We start from the raw sequence: 23,638 nt of genomic DNA, 5'->3' as shown, positions 1-23,638 counted from the left end.
CCAGGATGGTCTCGATCTCCTGACCTCGTGATCCGCCCATCTCGGCCTCCCAAAGTGCTGGGATTACAGGCTTGAGCCACCGCGCCCGGCCTGAAATTTTATTATTTTCTTTTTGAGACAGGGTCTTGCTCTGCCACGTTGCCTAGGATGCAGTGCAGTGGCGCCATCTCAGCTCAATGCAACTTCCACCTCCTGGGGCTCAAGCAATCCTCCCACCTCAGCCTCGTGAATATGTGGAAATTACAGGCATGCACCACCACACCTGGCTTATCTTTTGCATTTTTTGTAGAGATGGGGTTTTGCCATGTTGCCCAGGCTGGTCTTGAATTCCTGGGCTCAAGCGATCCACCCACCTCCACCTCCCTAATTACTGGGATTACAGGCCTGAGGCACCATGACTGGCCTATTTTTTTTAGACAGGGTCTTGCTGTGTCACATTGCCCAAGCTAAAGTGTAGTGGCACAATCATAGCTCACTGCAACTTCGGCTTCCCAGGCTCAATCCATCCTCCACTTCAGCCACCCAAGTATGGGCTGCGGGCACAAGTCACCACACCCAGCTAATGTGATTTAAAAATTTATAGCAATTCCAACATTTTTCTTCAGGGCTGAACACCACTTAAGTGGTATTTGGTATCATTTATACTCCTTCAGCAGCAACAGAACAGTTGAAAACATATTTGAACACGTAACAACTAAGTAAAATCACAAATACCTTATTCTTCAAGCTGAAGTAATTTCCCAGGCTATCAGCAGCTCCTTCAAAGGTTACAACCTTCTCCGAACTCTAACCAAGCACCCTTTTATGATATCCAAACAAATGCTTCTATCTGGGAGCTTCTAGAAAAATGTAAAAACTCACTTTTACCCCTTCAACTTTGATTGGGTTGACTGGTAGGATAACATGGTGTGATTATGCCAAAGTTGACTAAAATGTCAACTGTTCTAACTTGATTGTAAAATCCTGGTAGAGAGAACAAACACGTAATCTATGTCTGCTGGCCTTCACTGTGGTAAGGCGAGAAAATGTATTAAAGTGATTTTTACAATTTAGGGCACTAGATTCTTACTTTCAAATAAAATATAAAACCCAAATTTAAAATATGGCAAAGGCTGGGCGTGGTGGCCTATGCCTATAATCGCAGCACTTTGGGAAAACGAGGTGGGAGGACTGCTTGAGCCCAGGAGTTTGAGACCAGCCTGTGCAACACAGGGAGATCCTGTCTCTACAAAAAAAAAAAATTAGCTAGGTGTGGCGGGGCATGCCTGTCACAGACTCCAGTCACTGGGAAGGCTGAAGTGGGAGGCTGGCTTGAGCCTGGGAAGTCAAGGATGCAGTGACCTATGATTAAATACAGTTTTGGGGAAAAAAGTTTCTCAAAACTTTTCTTAAGCAAATAGATGAGTATTCATAGACTTTCAGTTAAAAAGTGGCAATTTTTAAAAAAGTATGAACCCTGTCACTTAAGTCTGAAGAATAGCTGTTCTCACTTGGTTTCCATGAGTCCTGTCTATGGGTCTCCAAGAAATGTCAGAAAATTAAGCAATAGGTTTTTAATACATCTTGATTGAAGGAATGTCAATCTGTATTCTAGTTAAAATAAATTCAGGACACTCTAATGGTATTTAAAACATCTAACTATACTAACGACAGCTAAAGGAATCCAAACAATTACAAAGAGGTAATACGAGTATAAAGCCAATTTTTCTATCTGGAACATCCACTGATTTACAGCAGCTATTCCAGTACCGTTATCCTAGTAACATGCCTTCTATTTGTAAAAAATTGGTGTAAAGTTTGTCAAGAAAAAGGGTAGTTTGGAAGGGAGGAAGAGATGTAATTTGCACAGGGGTAATAACTTTGGAATAAACCTAACTGATAATATTACTCTGTCAGCTAGGCGCAGTGGCTCATGCCTGTAATCCTAGTACTTTGGGAGGCGGAGGTGGGTGGGTCACTTGAGCTCAGGAGTTTGGGACCAGCCTGGGCAACATGGTGAAACCCCGTCTCTACAAAAAATAAAAAAAATTAGCCAGGCATGGTGGTGTGCGCCTGAAGTCCCAGCTACTCGGAGATTGAGGTGGGAGGATCACTTAAGCCTGGGAGTCAAGGCTACAGTGAGCTGAAATCACACCACTGCACTCCAGTCCAGGAAACAGAGACCCTGTCACACACACACACACACACACACACAAAATAAATAAATAAAAATAAAATTACTATGTCAAATTTTCTTTTCTTTCCATACTTTGTTAGGAGGCTGTTAAGGCTACCAACACAGGACTAGAAAAAAGTGTTGTCCAGACAGTTAACACATTCTGGAAAGAATACAGTTCTTCACCAAATCACCTTCTCCCCCAGTCTAATAAAATGAACAGTTGCTTCTAGCGGAATATAATCTTTATATAACGGACTAGTCTGTAAATCTGCAGTTCTGTGTCATAACAAAAGTGATGACCATGTGATTTGATCAACTTATCTTCTGGCATTTTCACGAACAACAATTCTAGGAAACTTTCTTTTGCATGCACAACGTCCCTTAAATTTTCTGTGTATTCAAAAGCATACAGATACCTTTTATTAGGAAATAGTATGCACCTTTGAGTATGAAATTTAAAGAAACCAAGATGTGTGTTTTTTTAATAGCTAAAAATTTAGGGATGTCTTATTTATTTCAGGCTTAACATCTAGGAGTGTTTCTTATCTGTGTAAGTTTACTTGCAGTCCAAAGGGAGCTGATAAGAACACAGCTATTTTTAAGTAAAATAGCTATTTATTCAGCCTGTTGTCATGCCAACATGTTCTGTGCATATACCACTATAATTAGCACATCCTTTGTAACAGGCAAAATTGTACATCAAGTTGTATTTCATGTTACCTGATTATATAAAAATGTAAAATGAAAATGAATTATCAGTTCCTTTTAACATTCCTAGTAAACAAGTCAGCAGTAGATATGAGGCACAAAATCTTAGTAAAATATGACACAGGGAGAGCAATAATGTAACTCTTATTTAAACTTAACTTGTCATAATTTGCTATTAATATACAAAGACAACAAACTTTTAAAACATTACATTTACTAAGATTCTGGCAATAAGACACAGCATACCAGGCTTGCCACTCAACTTGTTATTGTAAGTCTCAGCTTCAATATGAAGCCTTTTTTTTTTTTTTTTTTAAATCAAAATCCTGCTTTTTACATGCTAAATATCTTGGCAAGTAGGCCATTAAACATAGTAATGAACTTAAGACAGCAAGAGTGAGGAGTTAACAAAAGCTAAACATTGCAGCCTAAACAAAATTCATACAAAAAATAAACTATCACTGGTTACATAAAATTTTCCTGACTGGTTAAAACTTAGTATAAAACATGCATTTTAGAATCTTTAGCTATCAAGTTCAAAAAGTACCAGTGTCTATTTAAAATAATTCCTCTCCCAAGCCAAAGTGTAATCAAAATTAATTCAAATGACATAACACATTCTAATGCTAAAAAATTTTCATTATTACTGAAGTGGAGGTAAATCTCAGAGCTTTTGGGGCTTTCTCATGCTGCAAATGGCTGTTTCTCTGGTTCACTGAAAGCAGCATATGACAGCATCCAAGGATGACACTAAGCTCAGTAAAGGGCAAGACTGCTGGTAGCCAGCTCTGACCTCCCTGTGAAGCATGGCTACTGTGTCCAGAATATAGGATGTGTGAGGATCAAAGGCACACTATTCTGCTAGCTAAAGAGATAGCAAACCACCCCCCCAACCCTAAAAGCTCCTTCCCCAGGTAAATAAAAGTATACAAGGGGAAAAAATTAAAATACACTTATCTACAGAGTAAGGGTTTTAAAATATTAATGTAATCCCTCCTTCAAAAATTTTAACTAGAGTCATCTGGTCATTTCTGATTACATCTTAAAGATACATCCAGATTCAATTTCTGTTGGTTTATCCTTAGACACTTCTAGTCAAAAGTATTAATTTTATTCCCAAATATCTTAACCACTAGTATGACTGCAGTGTCTTATCTCCCAGAGTTATCAAGCACTGGAAGAAAAAAAAAAAAGATGTTCAAGCAGCAGGCAACATTTATGGCCCTTTCACACAGTGGCATCTGAGTGGCTACTGAATAGTCCAGGAATAATTCTAAAAACAAGAAAATTCATGCATTTTAGTAAATATGTTGTAGTTTTCACAGTTGAAATTTCCTCAGACATTGCACTTTCTTTAGAAGGGAATCCTGATTTTTCTTAATGTTATGGTGAGTCAGGACTTGAACTAGCAGCCTTCTTTTTCTTCTTCTTACTGTGTTTCTTATGCTTCTTTTTCTTTTTCGTTTTTTCCTGTAAAGATAATTCCATGTTATACATTACTATATAAAAATATGCAAATTAAAAGCATCTTTACCATGCTTCTCCTAAGCTACTACATAATTCCAAACAATCCACACAACCAAGTAAACTACTCAAAACATTTCTTGAAAAGTGTCAACAACCAGCATCATATGAGGACTAAAAGAGTTCTTGTTGATTTTCAAAAAGATAGGGAGAAAGTCTTAAGTCATTAGCACATTAACGTAACTTCTAACAAAATTTCCTATAGGAAATAAATTCAATTGAATCACGCTACCAATCATTATATTTCATGCTATATAACTTCTAAAGGTAAAGTAATTGCAGTTACTGAAAAGCAGTAACCACAGAAAAACATAATTGTTTTTGTAAGACAGTTTTCAGACAGAACAGAAATATTAAATTTGCTAGTTTTAAGTAAATAGGAACACAGGTATTGTGTACTGCTCAGACTGGCAGCACTAATTGAAGTTGTTGTAATTATTAAATTAAATTATTAAATTAAGATCAACTAATTAGTACAAAGCATCAATATATAGTTAAAAAGTTTATTTTGTTAAGCAAAACAGATGTCTGATTTTTAGAAGAAAATGCCACTAAAGCCTGGTAAAAGTAGTTTAACTGAGTGAACTGAAGGGAGCTGGAGTTTTGTTGAAGTCTGACTCTCCTATTTGTTACAGAAGGCAGAACTTTTAGAAACATAGATACTTTGGAAAGGTGGTACCAACTGCTGCTAGTGTATTGATATTCAAGAGAAGAAAATGAAAAGCAAGAAAGGAGAAGAGACCTATAAGGATGGTAACAGCAGAGCTTCCTATCCATTTCCTATCTATCAGCACTACCTACTCTCCCCTCTCTCAAAGGCCTCTACCACTCTGTGGCACTAAGCTAATTTTCATCATTCTTTTTTCACTACATGTTTGAAGTACATAGGGAACTTTCCAAAATCTTGTAATTTGGGCTTTTAAAACTAAGTTTTGGGTACAGATTGCTTTTTTTTTCCCCACAAAAGGACAGCTGAGCACTCTCTTCTAAAAATCATTTTCTTCTTAGCTTCCATGACACCTCTCTGCTGGTTTTCTTCTATCACTAAGACCTCTTCATTTCCTTTGCCTGCTCTTCTTCCTCTACTCGGCTTTTCTGGGGCTTCCTTCCGTTGTTTTCCACATACTCTTCCAGTCACATGCTTTACTTCCCACTTAAACACCAATGAAGCCCCAATCTTTATATGCAGTCCTACACTTTGACCTCAGGACTGTAAGTGCCTCATTAACAGCTCTACCTGGGATGTCTGGTAGGCATATCTGAAATTACCACAACAAAATGCTTCATTTTTCTCTCCAAATCCTCAGCCATCTTAGTAACTGGCACTACTTATCTGTCATTTTGCTTAAGTCAAAGAATCTAAGCTATCTTTGATTCTGCTCTTTGCTTTAACTCCAATGTCCACATTCAAAGCACCAAGGAAGTCTTACCATCTAAGTCCAAAATATATCTCAAATCCATCCTTGCCAGTCCAACTCCATTACTATCACTGCTGTACAAACGTCATTCCTCACTTGTGCCCACTTATCTCCTGTACCAAAGCATTTACAAAATGTAAAATATTTAAGTCACCTTTGTTTAAAATCCTCAGAACAGCTTCTTGTAACATTCTGATGAAAACACACTCTGCTGTGTAAAGTAAGTAAGCCTCTGCTTACTTGCTACCCTCACTGTATGGCATTGTATGGCATTAAGCCACTTACCTTCTCTTAGTCCCTCAAATATAACAAGCTTATTCTCACTATAGGTCCTTAAGAGCTCTTCCCTCTGCCTAGGATATTCTTTCCTTTGATCTTCATGTGGTTGGCTCTTTCTTATAAATCAGATTTCAGCTTAATTTCACTTCCTCAGCGAGGATTTCATGAGTCCCTCCCCACAGTATCTCTCTCACGTATCATACTCTTCTATCTTGAACTCCATTATACTCTTAAGACTAAGTGCCTGCATAGAAATGCTTCATACATACACAACTAGCTGAAAGCATAGAAACGTGAAAGTATGCAAATACTAATGTGGTTATGTCTTAATTAATCTGAACCACAGACCAAAGCTATCTTCACCCAAACTACTTTCACATTCAGAAAAAACAAACAAAGTAGGCTTGGAGCATATAAAATGTTATTTCTGAATCATTACTAGGTGAGCCTTCCTATCAGAGAAGGTACCTCATTTGAAGAGTCAGGGAAATTCTGGGAAGGGGTTACTCAAACCTACCAATGATGATGTTTTCGTTTTTCTTTCGCCTTTCCTTAAGAAAATGCCTTCAAAGGTCATCGCTCACATTTATACTGAGGCCCCCTAAATTACTTTGCTGATATTGTTTGCATTACTCTTTGAAAATAATCTGTTAACCATTTTCTCTTGGTTGATCTCCTTCTTATTTGGATACTACTTCTATTTTCCTTAATTTGCCTCTTCTTTCTCTTTTCTTCTCAATTTGCATTAATAGCAGAGTTTGGCTTTAAAAACTATCAAAATAATCTTTATTAATGAGTAATTTATGTTGTCATATTCTTATTTTTTCATTGCAGCTAGTGCTTGGAGAGGCTTTTTCTGTTATTACCAGATTTGGCTGATTTGAAAGTAACTATTATCAAAGATAATGGAAATCACCATACCTTTGGTCTCTCATATTTCATATTGTAGCTTAAGAAAGTCAAACAGAAATTTGAGCTTATATTTCTTCTTTTTTATTTTTTTTGAGACGGAATCTTGCTCTGTTGCCAAGGCTGGAGTGCAGTGGAGCGATCTCAGCTCACTGCAACCTCTGCCGCCCAGGTTCAAGCGATTCTCCTGCCTCAGCCTCCTGAGTAGCTGGATTACAGGTATCCACCACCACGCCCAGCGAATTTTTGTATTTTTTTTTTTTTTAAGTAGAGACGAGGTTTCACCATATTGGCCAGGCTGATTTTGAACTCCTGACCTCGTGATCCACCGGTCTCGGCCTCCCAAAGTGCTGGGATTACAGGTGTGAGCCACCGTGCCCCACTCTGTCGCCCAGGCTGGAGTGCAGTGGCGTGATCTAGGCTCACTGCAAGCTCCGCCTCCCGGGTTCATCCATTCTCCTGCCTCAGTCTCCCGAGTAGCTGGGACTACAGGCACCCGTGACCACGCCGGGCTAATTTTTTTGTGTTTTTAGTAGAGACAGGGTTTCACCGTGTTAGCCAGGATGGTCTCGATCTCCTGACCTCGTGACCCACTGCGCCCGGCCCTGAGTTTATATTTCTAACAGTAAAATACTGAAATGGAAACAGGACATGCTTGCTACCAGGGCATTTTTTATTTTTCATGAACCATTTTGACTTTCTCCTACCCATTAAGTGAAGCTGCTGAACACACCACACCTTTCCCAACAAATACTTATTTGGTCCCAGTAAATCCAATCAAGCTTTACCATGACTCATTTTATATTAAACCAAAACACCTATGCTATTGTCTGTAAAAATGTTAAGAGATACTTGCTGTTGCTTTTTCTCGTTCTTCACTGCTTTTCTTCTTTTTTGCTCGCACCTAGAAAGTTTTAATTTTTGTGGAGAACAGAAGACAAACATGTAATTTGCACTCAAAGCATTTTTCTTTCATTCTCTATCTTGCATCTTCAAAATTTAAATGTTTTGACAATCACAGGACATTTAAAATAACTCCTGTTACATCTCAACGAGGTTTCAATAAAAAACATATAATCTCAGCACTTTGGGAGGCCAAGGCAGGAGGCTTGCTTGAATCCAGGAGTTCAAGGCTAGCCTGAGCAACATAGTGAGAGTACCCCATCTCTACCAAGGGAAAAAAAAAAAAAATAGCTGGGCACAGTGGCATGTGCCTGTAGTCCCAGCTACTTGGAAGGGTGAGGTGGGAGGATCACTTGAGCCCAGGAGGTTGAGGCTGCAGTGAGCCCTGTTTGCGCCACTGCACTCCAGCCTGGGTGACAGAGTGAGACCTTGTCTCAAAACAGGCAAAAAAAAAATCAGCTCTGAAATGAGACAGATTAATGTCTGAATCCTATCTTACTCTCAACATCTGTAAAATGGAGATAATATCCACCCTCAAGGGGAAGTGCCTAAAATACAGCAGGTATATCTCTCACTCTATGGTGCTCAACAAATGGTAGCTCTATATTCAGTGTAGTTAGTATAAGCCAACAGCTTAAAATTCTAAGTAAGAATTATCATCCCATTTATATTTTATTTCAGTCTTTTTGAGTGTGGTACACTGGATTTAAACTAAACTGAGGCAGGGAGCAGTGGTTCGTGCCTGTGATCCCAGCGCTTTGATAGGCCAAGGTGGGAGAACTGCTTGAGGCCAGGAGTTCAAGACCAGCCTCGGTAACCGAGTTAAGACTCCACCTCTACAAAAAAATTTTTGCTAAAAATTAGTGGGGTATGGTGGCATGTGACTGTAGTCCTAGCTACTTGGGAGGGTGAGGTGGAAAAACACTTGAGCCCAGGAGTTCCAGGCTGCAGTGATCTATGACTATACTGTTGCACTCCAGCCTGGGCGACAGAGCAAGAAGCTACCTCTAAAAAAATAAAAATAAATAAACTGAAAGTTGTCAAAGCTTTCATAAGCTTTCATATTACATGTTAAGCCCAAATGTAAGATATTTCATATTAAACTTGCTACCATGTAGCAGACAAACATAATACAATACTAATACATTACATATAAAACAATATTTATAAATTTGCCTAATGTTGAATTGTATGGTTTCGCTGCTGAGTGACTACAATATTAAATACATCACAAATACATTAAAATGCAATCAACAATAAAAGAAAGCATAAGGACTAAAAAAAATACAACACATAAGCATTAGAGATCACAAGCTCACAACAGAGATCACTAACTCACTAGCTCTTTTTACCGAGCACCTAGGAAACAATATTTTTATTGTTATTCTTGTTATTACAATGACTAAGGGTGACAGATGTACTGCATCTATATTTAGCCAGGCAGAGATGAGGGATGCTGTCACGCCATGTCCTGAACAGCCCTGTACATCCTCCACAGCTTTTGAATAGCCTGCTAAACATTCACGTGATGAACCTGTTTACAACACAGAAACTAATTATTTTTTTTGGACAAAGTCTCGCTCTGTTGCCCAGGATGGAGTGCAGTGGTGCGATCTTGGCTCACTGCAGCCTCCGCCTTCCTGGTTCAAGCGATTCTCCTGCCTCAGTCTCCTGAGTAGCTGGGATTATGGGCCTGTGCCACCGTGTCTGGCTAATTTTTGTATTTTTAGTAGAGACAGGGTTTTGCCATGTTGGCCAGGCTGCTCTTTAACTGCTGACCTCAGGTGATCCAACTGCCTTTACCTTCCGAAGTGCTGGGATACAGGCGTGAGCCACCACACCCGGCCCAGAAACTAAATTAAAAAAAAAAAAATTTTTTTTAAAGAGACAGGGTCTTGTTATGTTGCCCAAGCTGGTCGTGAACTCCTGGTCTGAACTGATTCTCCTGCCACAGCCTCCCAAATTGCTGAGATTACAGGTGCCACAAGAGGCTGAGCCACTGCACCCAGCCTCTTGTGCAGGATTTTAAGATACATTTTAAGATAATGCCACCATATGGTTTTTGAAGGGCATATGTAATACACCTGCTAGAGCCTGCATTTTGTTTTTTTCTTAAGATTCTATGTCTTCTGGTGTTATTGCATTGATCGATTGATTAAGATGGAGTTTCACTCTGTTGCCCAGGCTGGAGTGTGATAGTGTGATCTTGGCTCACTGCAACCTCCGCCTCCCAGGTTCAAGTGATTCTCCCACCTCAGCCTCCCGAGTAGCTGGGATTACAGGCACCACGCCTGGTTAATTTTTTTTTTTTTTTTTTTTTTTTTTAGCAGAGATGGTGTTTCACCATGCTGGCCAAGCTGGTCTGGAACTCCTGATCTCAGGTGATCCACCCGCCTCAGCCTCCCAAAGTGCTGGGATTATAAGCACGAGCCACTGCGCCTGGCCTGGTGTTATGGCATTCTAGCATTTACACTGAAATACAATTTCATAAAATTACACATTATTATCATTATTATTTTTTTAGAGATGGGGTCTTGCTATGTCGCCTGGGCTAGAGTGCAGTGGCTATTCACAGGTGGGATCAGAGTGTACTGCAGCCTCAAACTCCAGGGCTCAAGCAACCTTCTTGCCTCAGCGTTAGCTTTCATTTCAGGAGCAATTACAAGACACTGCTATAAAATGGGGGCAACAGATCTTACAGGACCAAGTGCCACTGTTGCAGACCAAGAACAATGAAATCAGAAAGGAGAGAGGCACAAACAAACAAGAATGCAAGACTCAGGGAATGGGGAGATGAGGAATACAGTAGACAGACAGAGCTGGGCAGGACTGATACAGGGGGAGGCTAATACGGAAACAACTAAGGAATCACGAAAACCAGCTCTTGTTGCAATCTGCTACCACCCCTTGTAAGCAGGGGTAAGATCCTCAACTCTTTTAGATTATACCATTGGCGGATTAAACATGTTGATCGCCAAAGAAAGCTACAGTTTTAAAGATAAGTGATTCTAGGGCAAACTTGGCTTAGATTTTAGTGTAACACCAAGAATTATGCAACCTTTAGCCACCATTTACTCTGTCTCAGGTATGATGCAATGCCTTTCGTAATTTATCATCTCATTTAGTTCTCACAACTAAGTAATATGATATGTTTCCTGCCAACATTTCTTCTCCACTTAATCACCTTTCTATGCCCCGAAAAGTAGCTCAAAACACAACTAAATAGTATCAACTAAACTGAGATAGTATATGTAATATTCTATTTTAACAATGTAAGAGAGAATGTTGGGTTTCAACATGTTGTATATTACACAGTTTCTTTCATGTAATAAGAATGGTAGCACAATAAAAAGAAAATATTAGAAGACTAAAAATATCTAAGATCGGAAAGGTATGTGGAAATATGGTTAATTACAAAAAATAATAGATAATTATCTTCTGGAAAAAAGCAAAACTCATTCTGAAATGAAATAACTTTCTTTTTTTCATACTAGAAAGGTGAATAAATTAAATATGAAGTATTTCTTTTTACTAAGTCATATTAAATCAATTACTAAACATTTTGAAATAGAGAAAATGGATTTGATCATATACTTACCTCCTCAATATACTCTGATTCTGACAAGGACTCAGATGATAAAGGTTTATCTTCAGAATACATCTTTCTCTTTTTACTGAGTCCTTTAATATCCTATGAAAAATAAATACATTTATCTTGACTCAAAAAGATACACTTTGCCACATACATTTTATGTTTCTAAGTTCTATTTAATTCTTCTAATTATTACAATTACCCATTTTTATTTTAGAATGTCTAAAAATTGTAACATTTATGAGGATTTGTCTTTAATTCCACTAAAGCAATATTAAATAAATTGAAAAGAAGTAACTACATATCCATTTAGATGTAATATCCACCTTATTTTCTTAAATTATACAGAATAGACTTTTAAACAGTCATATGAAACCATGCAGATGATGTAAGATTTGGTTCCTTTGCATTTTAATTCTTTTGTTTCTATGCAGGATTGCATTAGATAGGCCTAGTACTGCAGAAAAGAAAATAAATGGGTAATTATTTGCAATGATCTAAAAGAATCTCTACATAGTAATTCCTTTAGTGCATTTAAAGTGTTAAATGTAAATAATGTGTTTAAAAAAATTTTTTTAATTTTTTTTTTGAGACAGAGTCCTGCTCTGTCACCCAGGCTGGAGTGCAGTGGTGTGATCTCGGCTCACTGCAAGCTCCGCCTCCCAGGTTCACGCCATTCTCCTGCCTCAGCCTCCCAAGTAGCTGGGACCACAGGGGCCTGCCACCACGCCCGGCTAATGTTTTTTGTATTTTTAGTAGAGACGGGGTTTCACCGTGTTAGCCAGGATGGTCTCGATCTCCTGATCTCGTGATCCACCTACCTTGGCCTCCCAAAGTGCTGGGATTACAGACATGAGCCACTGCACCCGGCCAAAAAAATCTTAAACTCTTAGTATTTTTAATGTTGAAAAAGTGAGTAACTCTGGAGAAGGAGAGGGCACTGAGATTGGGAGTAGTACTTAGGGGCTTAAATATATATTTGAAGAAATAAAAAATTATGACAACACCCAAAGCAAGTATAACAAAATGTTAAGATTTATTAGTTGCATAGTGGATATGCTGGTTATCATTTTATTATTTTTCATAGCACTGTTCTGTATATCTGAAGTAGTTCATAACAAAAACAAAACTACACAATGGAAAAAGTGTTCACCACCTAATCTTACATAAAAAAATTCAGGATATAAAACTTTTTATACAGCATGAGTCTAATTTTGAAGACAAAAATGCAGAAATAAACTAACAGTGATGATCTCTCTATGGCCTAGATTATAGGAGACTTCCTTTCGTTTCTGCAAACAGCATTGTTATTTTGGCTGAAATGTTAAATGTTAATTGTAAGAAAATGGACTCAAATCCCACTACCAGAGATTAAACACTATTAAGATTTTTGGAAACATCTTTCTACGTGTATGTTTACAATATTACATGAATACTTGCTGTTTGGAACATGCTCTTCTCACCCAATAATATCTTTCCATGCCAACTACAACATCATTTATGGCTGCATTTAACATTCACGAAAATGCCAAATTTACTTAACCCATCTCCTTCTGGAGGGCAGGAATATGGACTCTTTGCTATTAAAAACAAAGTTGAAATAGAATGAAGTGTACATGAGTACAAACTCTTTAATAATGACGACTAAATCAAAGACCAACATAGCCTTCACACAAACGATAATCTTTTTCTCCCACTGTGTCCAAAATTTGTCTGTCACCCATTTATGAATCACACTTTACCAAGAAGCCTCCCTCTCAGGCTCTTTATCAATCGTATCAGAGAATACAGTTTGTGTTTTCTTTGTCTGTGTATGTGTGGTATTCTTTTTTCCTTATTAAAGAGCATTAATTTTTTGTGTTATATATTCTTAGAAGTTTTTCTTAGTCTGTTCATGGTATTTAAACTTTGCTCACAGTTTAATTTTTGCAATCAGTTTTTGCCATTCAGAATTTGAAATATATGGTCAAAACCTTCTGAGTTTTGAGGCATAAGCCTTCCTCACTCCAGTATTGTAATATTCACCCTTTCTCTAGTTGCGTTTTCATACATTTAAATCTCTGGGCTGTCTGGGATTTGGCTTTATGTAGTAGCCAGCTTTGTATTTTCCAAATGATTAGTCATTTTGTTCCAAGAAATGCCATCTTTATCATATTACCACATTCCACAAATTCTCGAATTTTGACCTGGACTCTACACTGTCCCACTGTTTTGTCTATTCCTGTACTAGTACTGTAGTATGTTAATTAAAACATTCTTATAATGTGTTAATATCCAGTATGGCAAGTTATACCCAGGAACATGTTATGAGTCTCCATTTATTCAATCTTCATATATGTCTCTGAATAGACTTGTATAGTTTTCTTCAAATAAGTACTGCTTACTTCTTTAAAATTTTCCTATAGTTTTTTGGTTACTACTATAAATGGGATATTTTCTTCCACTGTATTTTCTAATTGAGTATTTTATTATCAGCACTTTCAGAACAATTTTAAATAATAAAGGGGCTAAAAACAATGATTATGTGACTTAAAATTAAAGACTTCATATGATTATAATAGACACAAAAACCACATAAAGAGATGCCATGAACCAGAAAATGTTGTTTCTTTCCAACAGAAAAATGGGCAAAGACTATGAAAAGCAATGCAAAGAAAATGAAATATGAATGGCTAATAAACAAGTTAAGAAGCTCCACCATTTGTATACATTAAATTTGCAATAATGACATCTCCCTGGGTTGACAAGTATGTGAAACAAGGGTATTTTTACACACTAGCAAGAATGCAAAGTAACAAACACTTGGGCAAGCAAAATGTTCACAAGTTAAATGTATATCCTAGAACTTAGAAATTACAGTCCAAAGTATCCTTTAGAAAATTAACAGTAACTGGCTGGGCGCAGTGGCTCACACCTGTAATCCCAGCACTTTGGGAGGCTGAGGTGGGCGGATCACAAGATCAAGAGTTCGAGATCAGCCTGACTAACATGGTAAAACCCCATCTCTACTGAAAATACAAAAAAGTAGCCGGGTGTGGTGGCACATGCCTGTAATCCCAGCTATTCAGGAGGCTGAGGCAGGAGAATCGCTTGAACCCGGGAAGCAGAGGTTGCAGTGAGCTGAGATTGCACCACTGTACTCCAGCCTGGGTGACAGAGCGAAACTCTGTCTCGGAAAAACAAAACAAAACAAAACAAAACAGTAAAAGAAGAAATGGGTAAGAAATATCCACAGCAGCAGTGTTTTCATTACTGAAAAATTAAAACAATCTAGATGTCCATAAAAAGGAGAATGACGAAATACTTTGTGGTGGATTAATCAGTAGAACACCATAAGCAAAAAAAAAAAAAAAAAAAAACAGAACTTGAAAGTATCAATAAGGATAGATGTCAACAGTAATGCTGAATGAAAAGAAACAAGTTTCAGAAGGAAACACAATGATACCATTTTGATAATACACAATATTCTTCCCATTCCGTAGGTATAACTAAAAAAACAAAAAAACAAAAACACACACACACACAATATTCTGTTATTTATGAACACATACTAATGTAATAAAAGTATATAAATGTGGATGGGAAAGACATGCACTAGTTTCAGGATCAGCTACCTCAAAGGAAGAAATGATAGTTTGGGGACTTTTTTTTTTTTTTAAAAAAAGAGATAGGAGTCTTACTCTGTCATCCAAGCAGGAGTGTAGTGGCATGATCACAACTTATTGTAACCTCCAATTTCTCAGCTTAAGTGATCCTCCCACTTCAGTCTCAGGAGAAACTAAGTGATCCTCCTGCCTCAGCCTCCCAAAGTGTTTGGATTACAAGCATGAGTCATTGTGCCCAGTCTTTTTTCTTCTTTTTTTACATAAAACAAGACCTGAAGCCAATATAAATCATTTACTAATTCCAGCTGGTAAACATATTAATATTTGTTGATTATATGTGTGTATATCACTCTGTATCTAATATTTTCAGTACTTAAAAATTGCAGTTCAGTTTTAATATTTCATGTTTCTACGTTACCAGATTTAATTTCACACACACTTTTTTGTTTTTTTTTTTTAAACAGGGTAACCACTTATTTTATAATTGTTCTGAAAATCAGGAATTAATGCTGAATTACATCACGTCCTTCTGGCAACTCCTGAAATAATCATATGGTTTCTTTCCTTGATCAGTTAATATGGCAAATCATATTAATAAATTATCCTTGAATTCTTGGAATTGGTCATTATAGTTTCTTTTCTAAGTGTGTTTTTAAATTAAATTTTATTTTTTTAAAATTTAGATGCAGGGTCTCACTCTCTCCCCCAGGATAAAGTGTAGTGGTATGACCTTGTGGGCTCAGTCTCCCAAGTAGCTAGGACTACATCACGCCTGGTTAATTTTTAAAATTAATTTAAAAACATTTAAAATTAATTTTTATTTGCAAATTGTTATGTAAACCACTCCTAGGCATATACCCAAGAGAAATGAAAACATGCATCCATACAAAAACTTGTGTTTATAAATGTCCATAGCATCATTATAATAGCCAAAAGGTAGAAACAAAACCAAATGTCCATCAACAAATGAATGGACAGAGAAATCAGCTCCCCCCGCGCCGCCACACACACACAAATGGAATATTATTTAGCCATACAAAAAACCAAAGTACTGATACATGATATAACTTGGATGAAATTTGAAAATACTATGCTAGCTGAAAGACACAAACAGTTGCATATTGTATGACTGCTTTTATATGATAAATCCAGAATAGGCAAATCCATAGTCAGAATGCCCATTAGAGGTTACCAGAGAATGAGGGAGTGGTGGTGATTATTTAATGGATATGGAGTGTTTTTATGGAGTGATGAAAGTTTTGAAATGTGAGATGGTGGTTGCACAACACTGTAAATACGTTAACTAATAATGAATTTTAGCTTTAAAATGTCAACGTTATATTATGTGAACTGCACATAATATACCATTGTATATGGTATATACCATTGTGTACCACGGTATATTAAATAAAACTGAAACTGAATTTCAGTTTCATTTTCTATCATTAAAAAAATATAAATTCTGAGTAAAAAAATAGTGACACTGGTCTATAGTTTTATTATTGCCCTCTTTAGGTTTTTCTTTATTTTTAATAACCAGAATAACAATTTAAAATGTAAACCAGAAATTAAGATGGGCATAAATTCTGCTTTAACTATACAGATAAGTTATAAATGAGGGTAAAACATCTATTTACAATAGTAAGAAGATTTTTCAATATTTATCTATAGTATATTCAATTTGAAAGAGAAATTAATGTTCTTTAATTGGAAGGGCCTTCTTCAAAATGATTTAAGAAATCAAAGGATATGGGCCGAGCGCGGAGACGCTGAGGCAGGCGCATCACCTGAGGTCAGGGTTTTGAGAGCAGCCTGGCCAACATGGCAAAACCGTCTCTACTAAAAATACAAAAATTAGCTGGGCGTGGTGACACACACCTGTAATCCCAACTACAGGGAGGCTGAGGCAGGGGAATCACTTGAACCCAGGAGGTAGAGGCTGCAGTGAGCTGAGATGGCACCACTGTACTCCAGCCTGGGTGACAAAGCAAGACTACATCTCAAAAGAAAAAGAAAAAAAGAAATCAAAAGAAATGTTTAATCTGCTCATCTGCATTATTTTGTATTTTTAATCTGAGATAATCCATTAATCTATACAAATTCAAATTCTCGGCCTAGAATACTCTTTTGATCCTTTAGCTTCAATAATGAATCCAAATTAAAAATTGCTTTAAATTGAAATAAAATATTACAAAAATGAAATAAATACATCTCTTAAATTAAAAAGAGGTACACATTATTGTTATTTCTTTAAGTCAATTAAGTATTATATGACAGACTATCTTAAGGCAATGTAAGAGTATAGTTACCTTTTCTTTCTCAGTTCCATCTTTTGACTTCTTTTTCTTTTTTAAACTATCCTAAACAAAGAAATGTAGTTATCAATTTTAAATGCTAAGGACACAGCATTATAGAACAAGGACAAAAATACCCAAAAAGTGATTTGCTCTATGACTGAAAAAAGGCTACTCCAATCCCAGAATATTATTCTGAAAACTTAAGAGAAATGCATGTTATGTATGCATTTGCTTGTAAGCAAACAGGCTTCTTTATTTATCTGGCTGTATACCAAATTTACTCTTAAAGTATTGTCTGTAATACCCACACAGCTTACTTTAAAATAGGACTTCGTGCCATAGACTGTGTGCTTATGGTGGTCACATGCACTGGAGTTGTACTCTAACTTGAGAAGGCAACAATTTCTTCTTTTGAATCCTTTGAGTTCTAGCTATTAATCTTCCTGAGCCTGGTTTCCTTATCCACTTTGTCCATAGATTACCAAATTACTTTCTAAAGTTGTTGAGATTAAATGAGTTAATAAATTAAGTGCTTAGAATTGTGCCTAACACACAGTAGCCACTCAATAAATGTTAGCCATCATTATCATGAGACTGACTCTTCTGCTTTAAAAGACAAAGAGAAAACCAACATTTACTGAGTACTTTCTAGATGCCAGGTATTTTGCCAGAAGATCTCTCACAGGGGCAAGCAGCTTTCTGTTATAAATGCAGACAGCTGCTTTGGTTTCCTGAGACTCTAGTATAGTGTTTGTCAAACTGTGGTCCATACACACCCCGGTATCAGAATCACACAAGCCATCTGTTACAGATGTAGGTTTCCAACTGTAATCAGATACTGTATCAGACTCCGGAGACAGGGCTCAGGAATCAACACTTTTTTTTGAGAACTTTTTAACTTTTTTCTGACCCTTTATGTTTGAAAGCCAGCTGTGTGTCTGATAATTCTGGTTAGTACAGAATAAATTTAGGTATAGTACAGTAGAAAGGACACTGGACCAGATTTTAGAAGATAAAGATTCAACTTTTAATTCTAATTCAGCTGTATCATTTAAAGCCAATGCTTTTTATCTGAACTCTAACTTGGCTTTATGAAAACAAGGACAATAATGTCAGTGGCCACGGAAATGTGGAGACATGGAGATATATATATGAAAGCATTTGAAAAATTATTAAATGTCACATGCAAGATATTATCAAGTACATCAATTAAGCGGCATAGAACATCAAAGTACAAATATCAGACTATCTTATTTTTAAATTGAGAGCAACTTAAGGTAGGAAGAAAAAATTAAATGTCTTTGTATCCAATATATTAATACTTTGAATAATTTACCTTACTATCTGATTCAGTTTCTGACATGGAGCTTTCAGAAGATTTATGTGAACGGTTCTTCTTTTTCTTTCTCCGCTTTCCTTGTTTCTTATCCTACATGAAATATTTTTAGAAATATTTGCTTTCTGTCTCAAAAATCTAATTTACACATTTATTAATATAAAACTTTTATCAGTGAACAAAATTAATGAAAGGATCAGTTTCTATACTTTTTTCTTAATACATCACTTTCCTGTTATAAAGATCAAGTGATTTGAATCACATGTAATGCCTAGCATCCTGTCAAATAGCACTTGATTTTTTAAATTTTTTTCTACTGATAGTTTTAAGTCAACAAAACAAATTTTAAAATCTAAAAAATATATTATATACCAATAGTTAAGTTTCTAGTTACCGCTCATTCATGTTAGTCCTCTAAGTTATGGATAATTAAATCAAAACCTGGAAGTCAACATTTCTAACAGATATTTCACAATGGGTTTCCACTTGACATTAAAGAAATTAAGAGATATTATTTCATGAACCATTTATAAGCAAACCTTACCTCATCTTCGGAATCAGAAGAACTGCTGGAAGAATCAGAGCTTGATGAAGAAGAAGATGAATACTTGACCAAGCACAAAACAATTAAAGCTTGTGAGACGCGAGAATTTTTTTCTCTTACAAAGTCTCTCAAATACTTAGTGAAATCAATCTAGTGTCTGAGAAACAGATGCCATATTCATGTCATAAATATGAAAATATAAAATGTCACACTTGTGCCCCGTACAAAAGCTCAACAACTTAACATATGTGGCCATGGTCACCAATCTTTCTCTTTAAATAGCAACAGAAAATTTACTAGGTTATAAGGTGGTTGGCACCTTTTTTTGTATCAGTGACAGAACAAAACCACTCTTCACAATCAAAGAACCTCTAAGTTCCTTGACTCATCTAGAGTTTAAGTTACCTTTAGCATACAAGTTAAACAAATCATTCTTACTTGTTTTGTTGGCTCTTAATTGTAACATTTAGAAAAATGGAAAACTTTTGCTCACCCTACCAGATTTCTTCTTTTCTTTTTTCTTTCTCTAAATGGAAACAAAAGTACAAGTCTAAATAAGCTGATGTGAGTTTCCAAATGCATCTATTAACAGTAGTATACAGCATTATTATGAAAATCCAACTATGAGATTAAGAATAGCGATAAACTAAAAGTGGTGTTACCTGTCTTTTTTTGGATGAGCTCTCACTTCCACTTAATAATTTCTCCCTGTGTTTTTCCAGTTCTTTCTTCCAGTTCTGCAAAAAGGTTATAAACACGATCAGAGGCTATCTATCGTTTCTAATACACCTAATATACAGAGACAGCCACTGCTTCCTTCCCTCCATCCTCTAATACCTCTCACCCATCTCAGCTTCTAATTACAGTAAAAGAAACACAGGTGCCAATCCTTGACCCTATCACCAAAGGATCTTCTACCAGCTCTTTTCAAAGAGCATATTAAGGGATAGGGGTTCTGTATTATTGAGGAGCAGGTATTATTACTGAAGCTGAGGTCTCTTTTCAACAAAGATGGCTAGATTCTCCGTCTAGTCTGTAAAAGTTGAATTAATCACTACTGTGATTGATACGTTATATATACATGTTTGTAATCAAAACAAGCAAACAGACTGGGTATAATGGCTCACACCTGTAATCACAGTACTTTGGGAGGCTAAGGCGGGAAGATCACTTGAGCTCAGAAGTTGGAGACCAGCCTGGGCAACATAGTGAGACCTTGTCTCTATTAAAAATAAAAAAAATTAGCTGGGCATAGTGGCCTGCAACTGTGGTCCCGGCTACTCGGGAGGCTGAAGTGGGAGGACTGCTCAACCCTAACTTGGAATCCAAGTTATCCAAGTCTTAGATGACTTACATTACAAGATGATTATTCTCTATTTTTTAAAGCATCCACGTAAATATAAACTTGTATTCACTATAACAATAACACTTCTAAAATACAGAACCTCTTTAACTGAGAGAGCTACACCCAAATACTTAGGGTATTTTTTTTTTTTTTAATGGAGAAAAGGCGGTGAGGTGGGGGCGGTCTTACTTTGTTGCCCAGGTTCGTCTTGAACTCCTGGCCTCCCGTTTTGGCCTCCCAAAGTGCTGGAATTATAGGTGTGAGCCACCATAACTGGCCAAATTAGTCTTTTTTTTAACAGGTACTTTTTACAAACCTCATTCATTTTTTCTTCAAATTCAGCCAAAGCCTTGGAGCCTTTCTTTTTCTTTTCTAGTTGCTCTTTTACTTCTTCCCTTAAAAAACAGAACGAAAAAATAAAATTTCAAGCAATTCAAATTAGATAAATGCTTACAAATAAGACAAAAAAATTTCATAAACTCTTAAATATTCTAATAGACCGCTATTCAATGTTGGTATTTCTTTGTTCGCATCTATAAAAATAAGTTACCATAATAAAGCCTATCAGATAACACTAATCACTCCTTTTCTAAACATGGATTATAAGAGAGAATACACCAAACATCTAAGCATTTACAACAGGCACTATTTAAAATACATTTTCATTTAATCCTCACAACAACCCTGTGGGAAAAGGTATGGATCCTCATTTTACAGATAAAGAAACCGAAGCTTGGAGAAGGTAAGAAATCCACCTAAAGTCATAAACCTGGTAGTTTTCAGTGTTAGGATGCCCTAAAATCTATCTGACTGAACTACTGTATTCCATATATGACCCATTTAATAAGGTAGCTAACATGCTGTGCAGAGAAGAGTTAATACAGCTCGCCTGATTGCTTATTCTTGGAAAGATGTACTTAAAAGACTGGCCCTAGAGGCGCATCTGGGAACCTGAATTTGGAGGATTCTTGCTATTCTCTGGTAAGAGCAGATCATTGTGCCTAAACCGTTTGTACAAACAATGTAGTTCAAGCTAAATACCTGTTTTCCTTCCGGGAATCTGGACTTTTTTTTTTTTTTTTTTAAAAGAGACAAGGCCTTGCTCTGTCGCCCAGGCTAGAATGCAGTGGTGTGATCATAGTTCACTGTAATCTTCAACTCCTGGCCTCAAGCAATCCTTCTGCCTCAATATCCCAAGTAACTAAGACTACAGGCATGTACTACCACATCCAGCCAATTAAAAAAAAATATATATATATATATATAAATATATATATATATAGTATATATATATATATTTTGTACAGACAGCATCTTGCTATGTTGCCCAGGCTAATCTCAAACTCCTGGCCTCAAGCGATCCTCCTGCCTCGGCTTCCCAAAGTGCTGAAACTATAGGCATGAGCAACCATGCCCAGCCCTGGAATCTGGAATTTTGGTACATGACAGGCAGAGACCGATCAGCCTCAATAAAAACCCTGGGCACTGAGTCTCTAATAAGCTTCAATTGGTTGCCAGTATCTCATATGTATTATCACAACTCCTTACTAAGGGAATTAAGTGCCTCTCATGTGATCCCACTAGGAGAGGACCCTTCAAAGCCTGCTCCAGGACTTAGACAAACTTTGTTCCATGTGCCTTTTCCTTTTGCTGATTGTGCTTGGTAGCCTTTCACAGTAATACATGTTACCATGAGTACGACTATCTGCTGAAACTCCAGTGAGTCCCTATGAGTTACTCGACCTGAGGGCTGTCTTGATGATCTGTGATACACATGTAATATATTTACTTGGACATTTCCCCTTGAAAAATTCATTCCCTCTCCCCATTAAAACATACTTTGTTTTGGGATAATGCATTTTCTGGTATGCTGCAGTGGTTAACAATGGCACTCACACCCACTGGTAAACAATTCTTACTTTCTATTTAACTCAAAGGAAGGATTCCCTATTATACATAAGCATACTTTTCAACCAGTTGCCCAGTTTTTAGGCGCACTTGGGATTCTGAAGTTAACAGCTCTAAAGCCTGTATCACATGTTGTCTCAGGAGTATGGTATTAATAAGGGAGACATACTAAAGAATAACACGGCCCATACTCTGATGCTTTATTTAAAAAAATCAGTAAGTTTTTCTAATTCATTGAAAAGTTGGCAGATAAAACTAGAAACAAAGCTGAATATTATTCTTCCTGATATCTGGTTACACCTCAGTAAAGGACAAGACTACTTAAACTCACTAAATAGCTTTGACCACTGCAAGGTTAAGATCTTTTATGGGACAGTGAAGAGACTGGTATGAAAAAGCTACCTGGCAGTGCTTTGGCCATACTGGGTAGTAGGTTCTCAAATGTTTGCTTTATAATTGTACATGCATGTGTTTCACACATTCAAAAGAAAGCATATATCAAATGCTACTTAAAAAAAATTATTCATCTGGTAATTGCTTGGCAATCAATAAAATTAATTAAAGTCTTAAAAATAAACTTTAAAAAGTTGATAAAAAGCTTATAAATAGGTAAAGTGTTTCACAAATACCAGGTAGGCCTTGGTCGATTCAGATAATCTTGTATTGTTGGCCCTGAAGACTGGACTGGACCCCTTGATCTCGCCATTGCTATTGGGTTCATATAGGCCTTGGGGAAAGAACAACAATTAATTCCATTAAAGCAACCATTAAACATGCAAAAGCTCACTTACTCATCAAATAATCTTTACTATAAATACATACTATATCCAGCTAAGTATATGCAATCCGACTAACCAACTTTTCATTCTAAAGAAATTAATTTAACCCTCTTTTAAGCCTTAAAAGTTTGGGAGATAATATTAAAGTTTGGGAGAAAATGTGTGTGTGTGTGTTTTACAAGAGATTTGATTAAATAACAGATACCTCTGACCTACTGATGGCTTTACAGCTCTTTCTCCTAAAGCCCAGTAATCCTGTGAGGGTGATACCAATATGTTCACTAGAAAATTAAGAAACTCAATTCCAGACTGGGTGCAATGGCTCATGCCTGT

The 23,638-nt window shown here is 36.7% G+C and overlaps 1 protein-coding gene across 4 annotated transcripts in view; it reads right to left on the bottom strand.

Annotated features, from left to right (window-relative positions):
* Positions 1 to 2,993: 2,993 nt before the first annotated feature.
* Positions 2,994 to 23,638, bottom strand: part of FAM133B (family with sequence similarity 133, member B) — a 29,081-nt gene continuing 8,436 nt past the window's right edge. For 3 of the 4 annotated variants that reach the window (XM_011998276.1, XM_011998275.1, XM_011998277.1), the window contains 10 exons: positions 23,156 to 23,253; positions 20,935 to 21,013; positions 19,936 to 20,010; positions 19,767 to 19,799; positions 19,274 to 19,336; positions 18,730 to 18,822; positions 17,406 to 17,456; positions 11,498 to 11,590; positions 7,853 to 7,900; positions 2,994 to 4,336 (listed from right to left, as the gene is read on the bottom strand). In XM_011998276.1, the coding sequence (XP_011853666.1) occupies positions 4,250 to 4,336; positions 7,853 to 7,900; positions 11,498 to 11,590; positions 17,406 to 17,456; positions 18,730 to 18,822; positions 19,274 to 19,336; positions 19,767 to 19,799; positions 19,936 to 20,010; positions 20,935 to 21,013; positions 23,156 to 23,247 (714 nt within the window). In that variant the 5' untranslated portion in view covers positions 23,248 to 23,253 and the 3' untranslated portion in view covers positions 2,994 to 4,249. The remainder of the gene's footprint in view (positions 4,337 to 7,852; positions 7,901 to 11,497; positions 11,591 to 17,405; positions 17,457 to 18,729; positions 18,823 to 19,273; positions 19,337 to 19,766; positions 19,800 to 19,935; positions 20,011 to 20,934; positions 21,014 to 23,155; positions 23,254 to 23,638) is intronic. The other variant, XM_011998278.1, reaches the window with a different exon arrangement.

Source organism: Mandrillus leucophaeus, unplaced genomic scaffold (genome assembly GCF_000951045.1).
Source record: "Mandrillus leucophaeus isolate KB7577 unplaced genomic scaffold, Mleu.le_1.0 Scaffold565, whole genome shotgun sequence".
In the NCBI taxonomy this organism is placed as follows: Eukaryota; Metazoa; Chordata; class Mammalia; order Primates; family Cercopithecidae; genus Mandrillus; species Mandrillus leucophaeus.
Note: the sequence above shows the minus strand (reverse complement) of the source record. Positions and strands in the feature narration are given on the sequence as shown.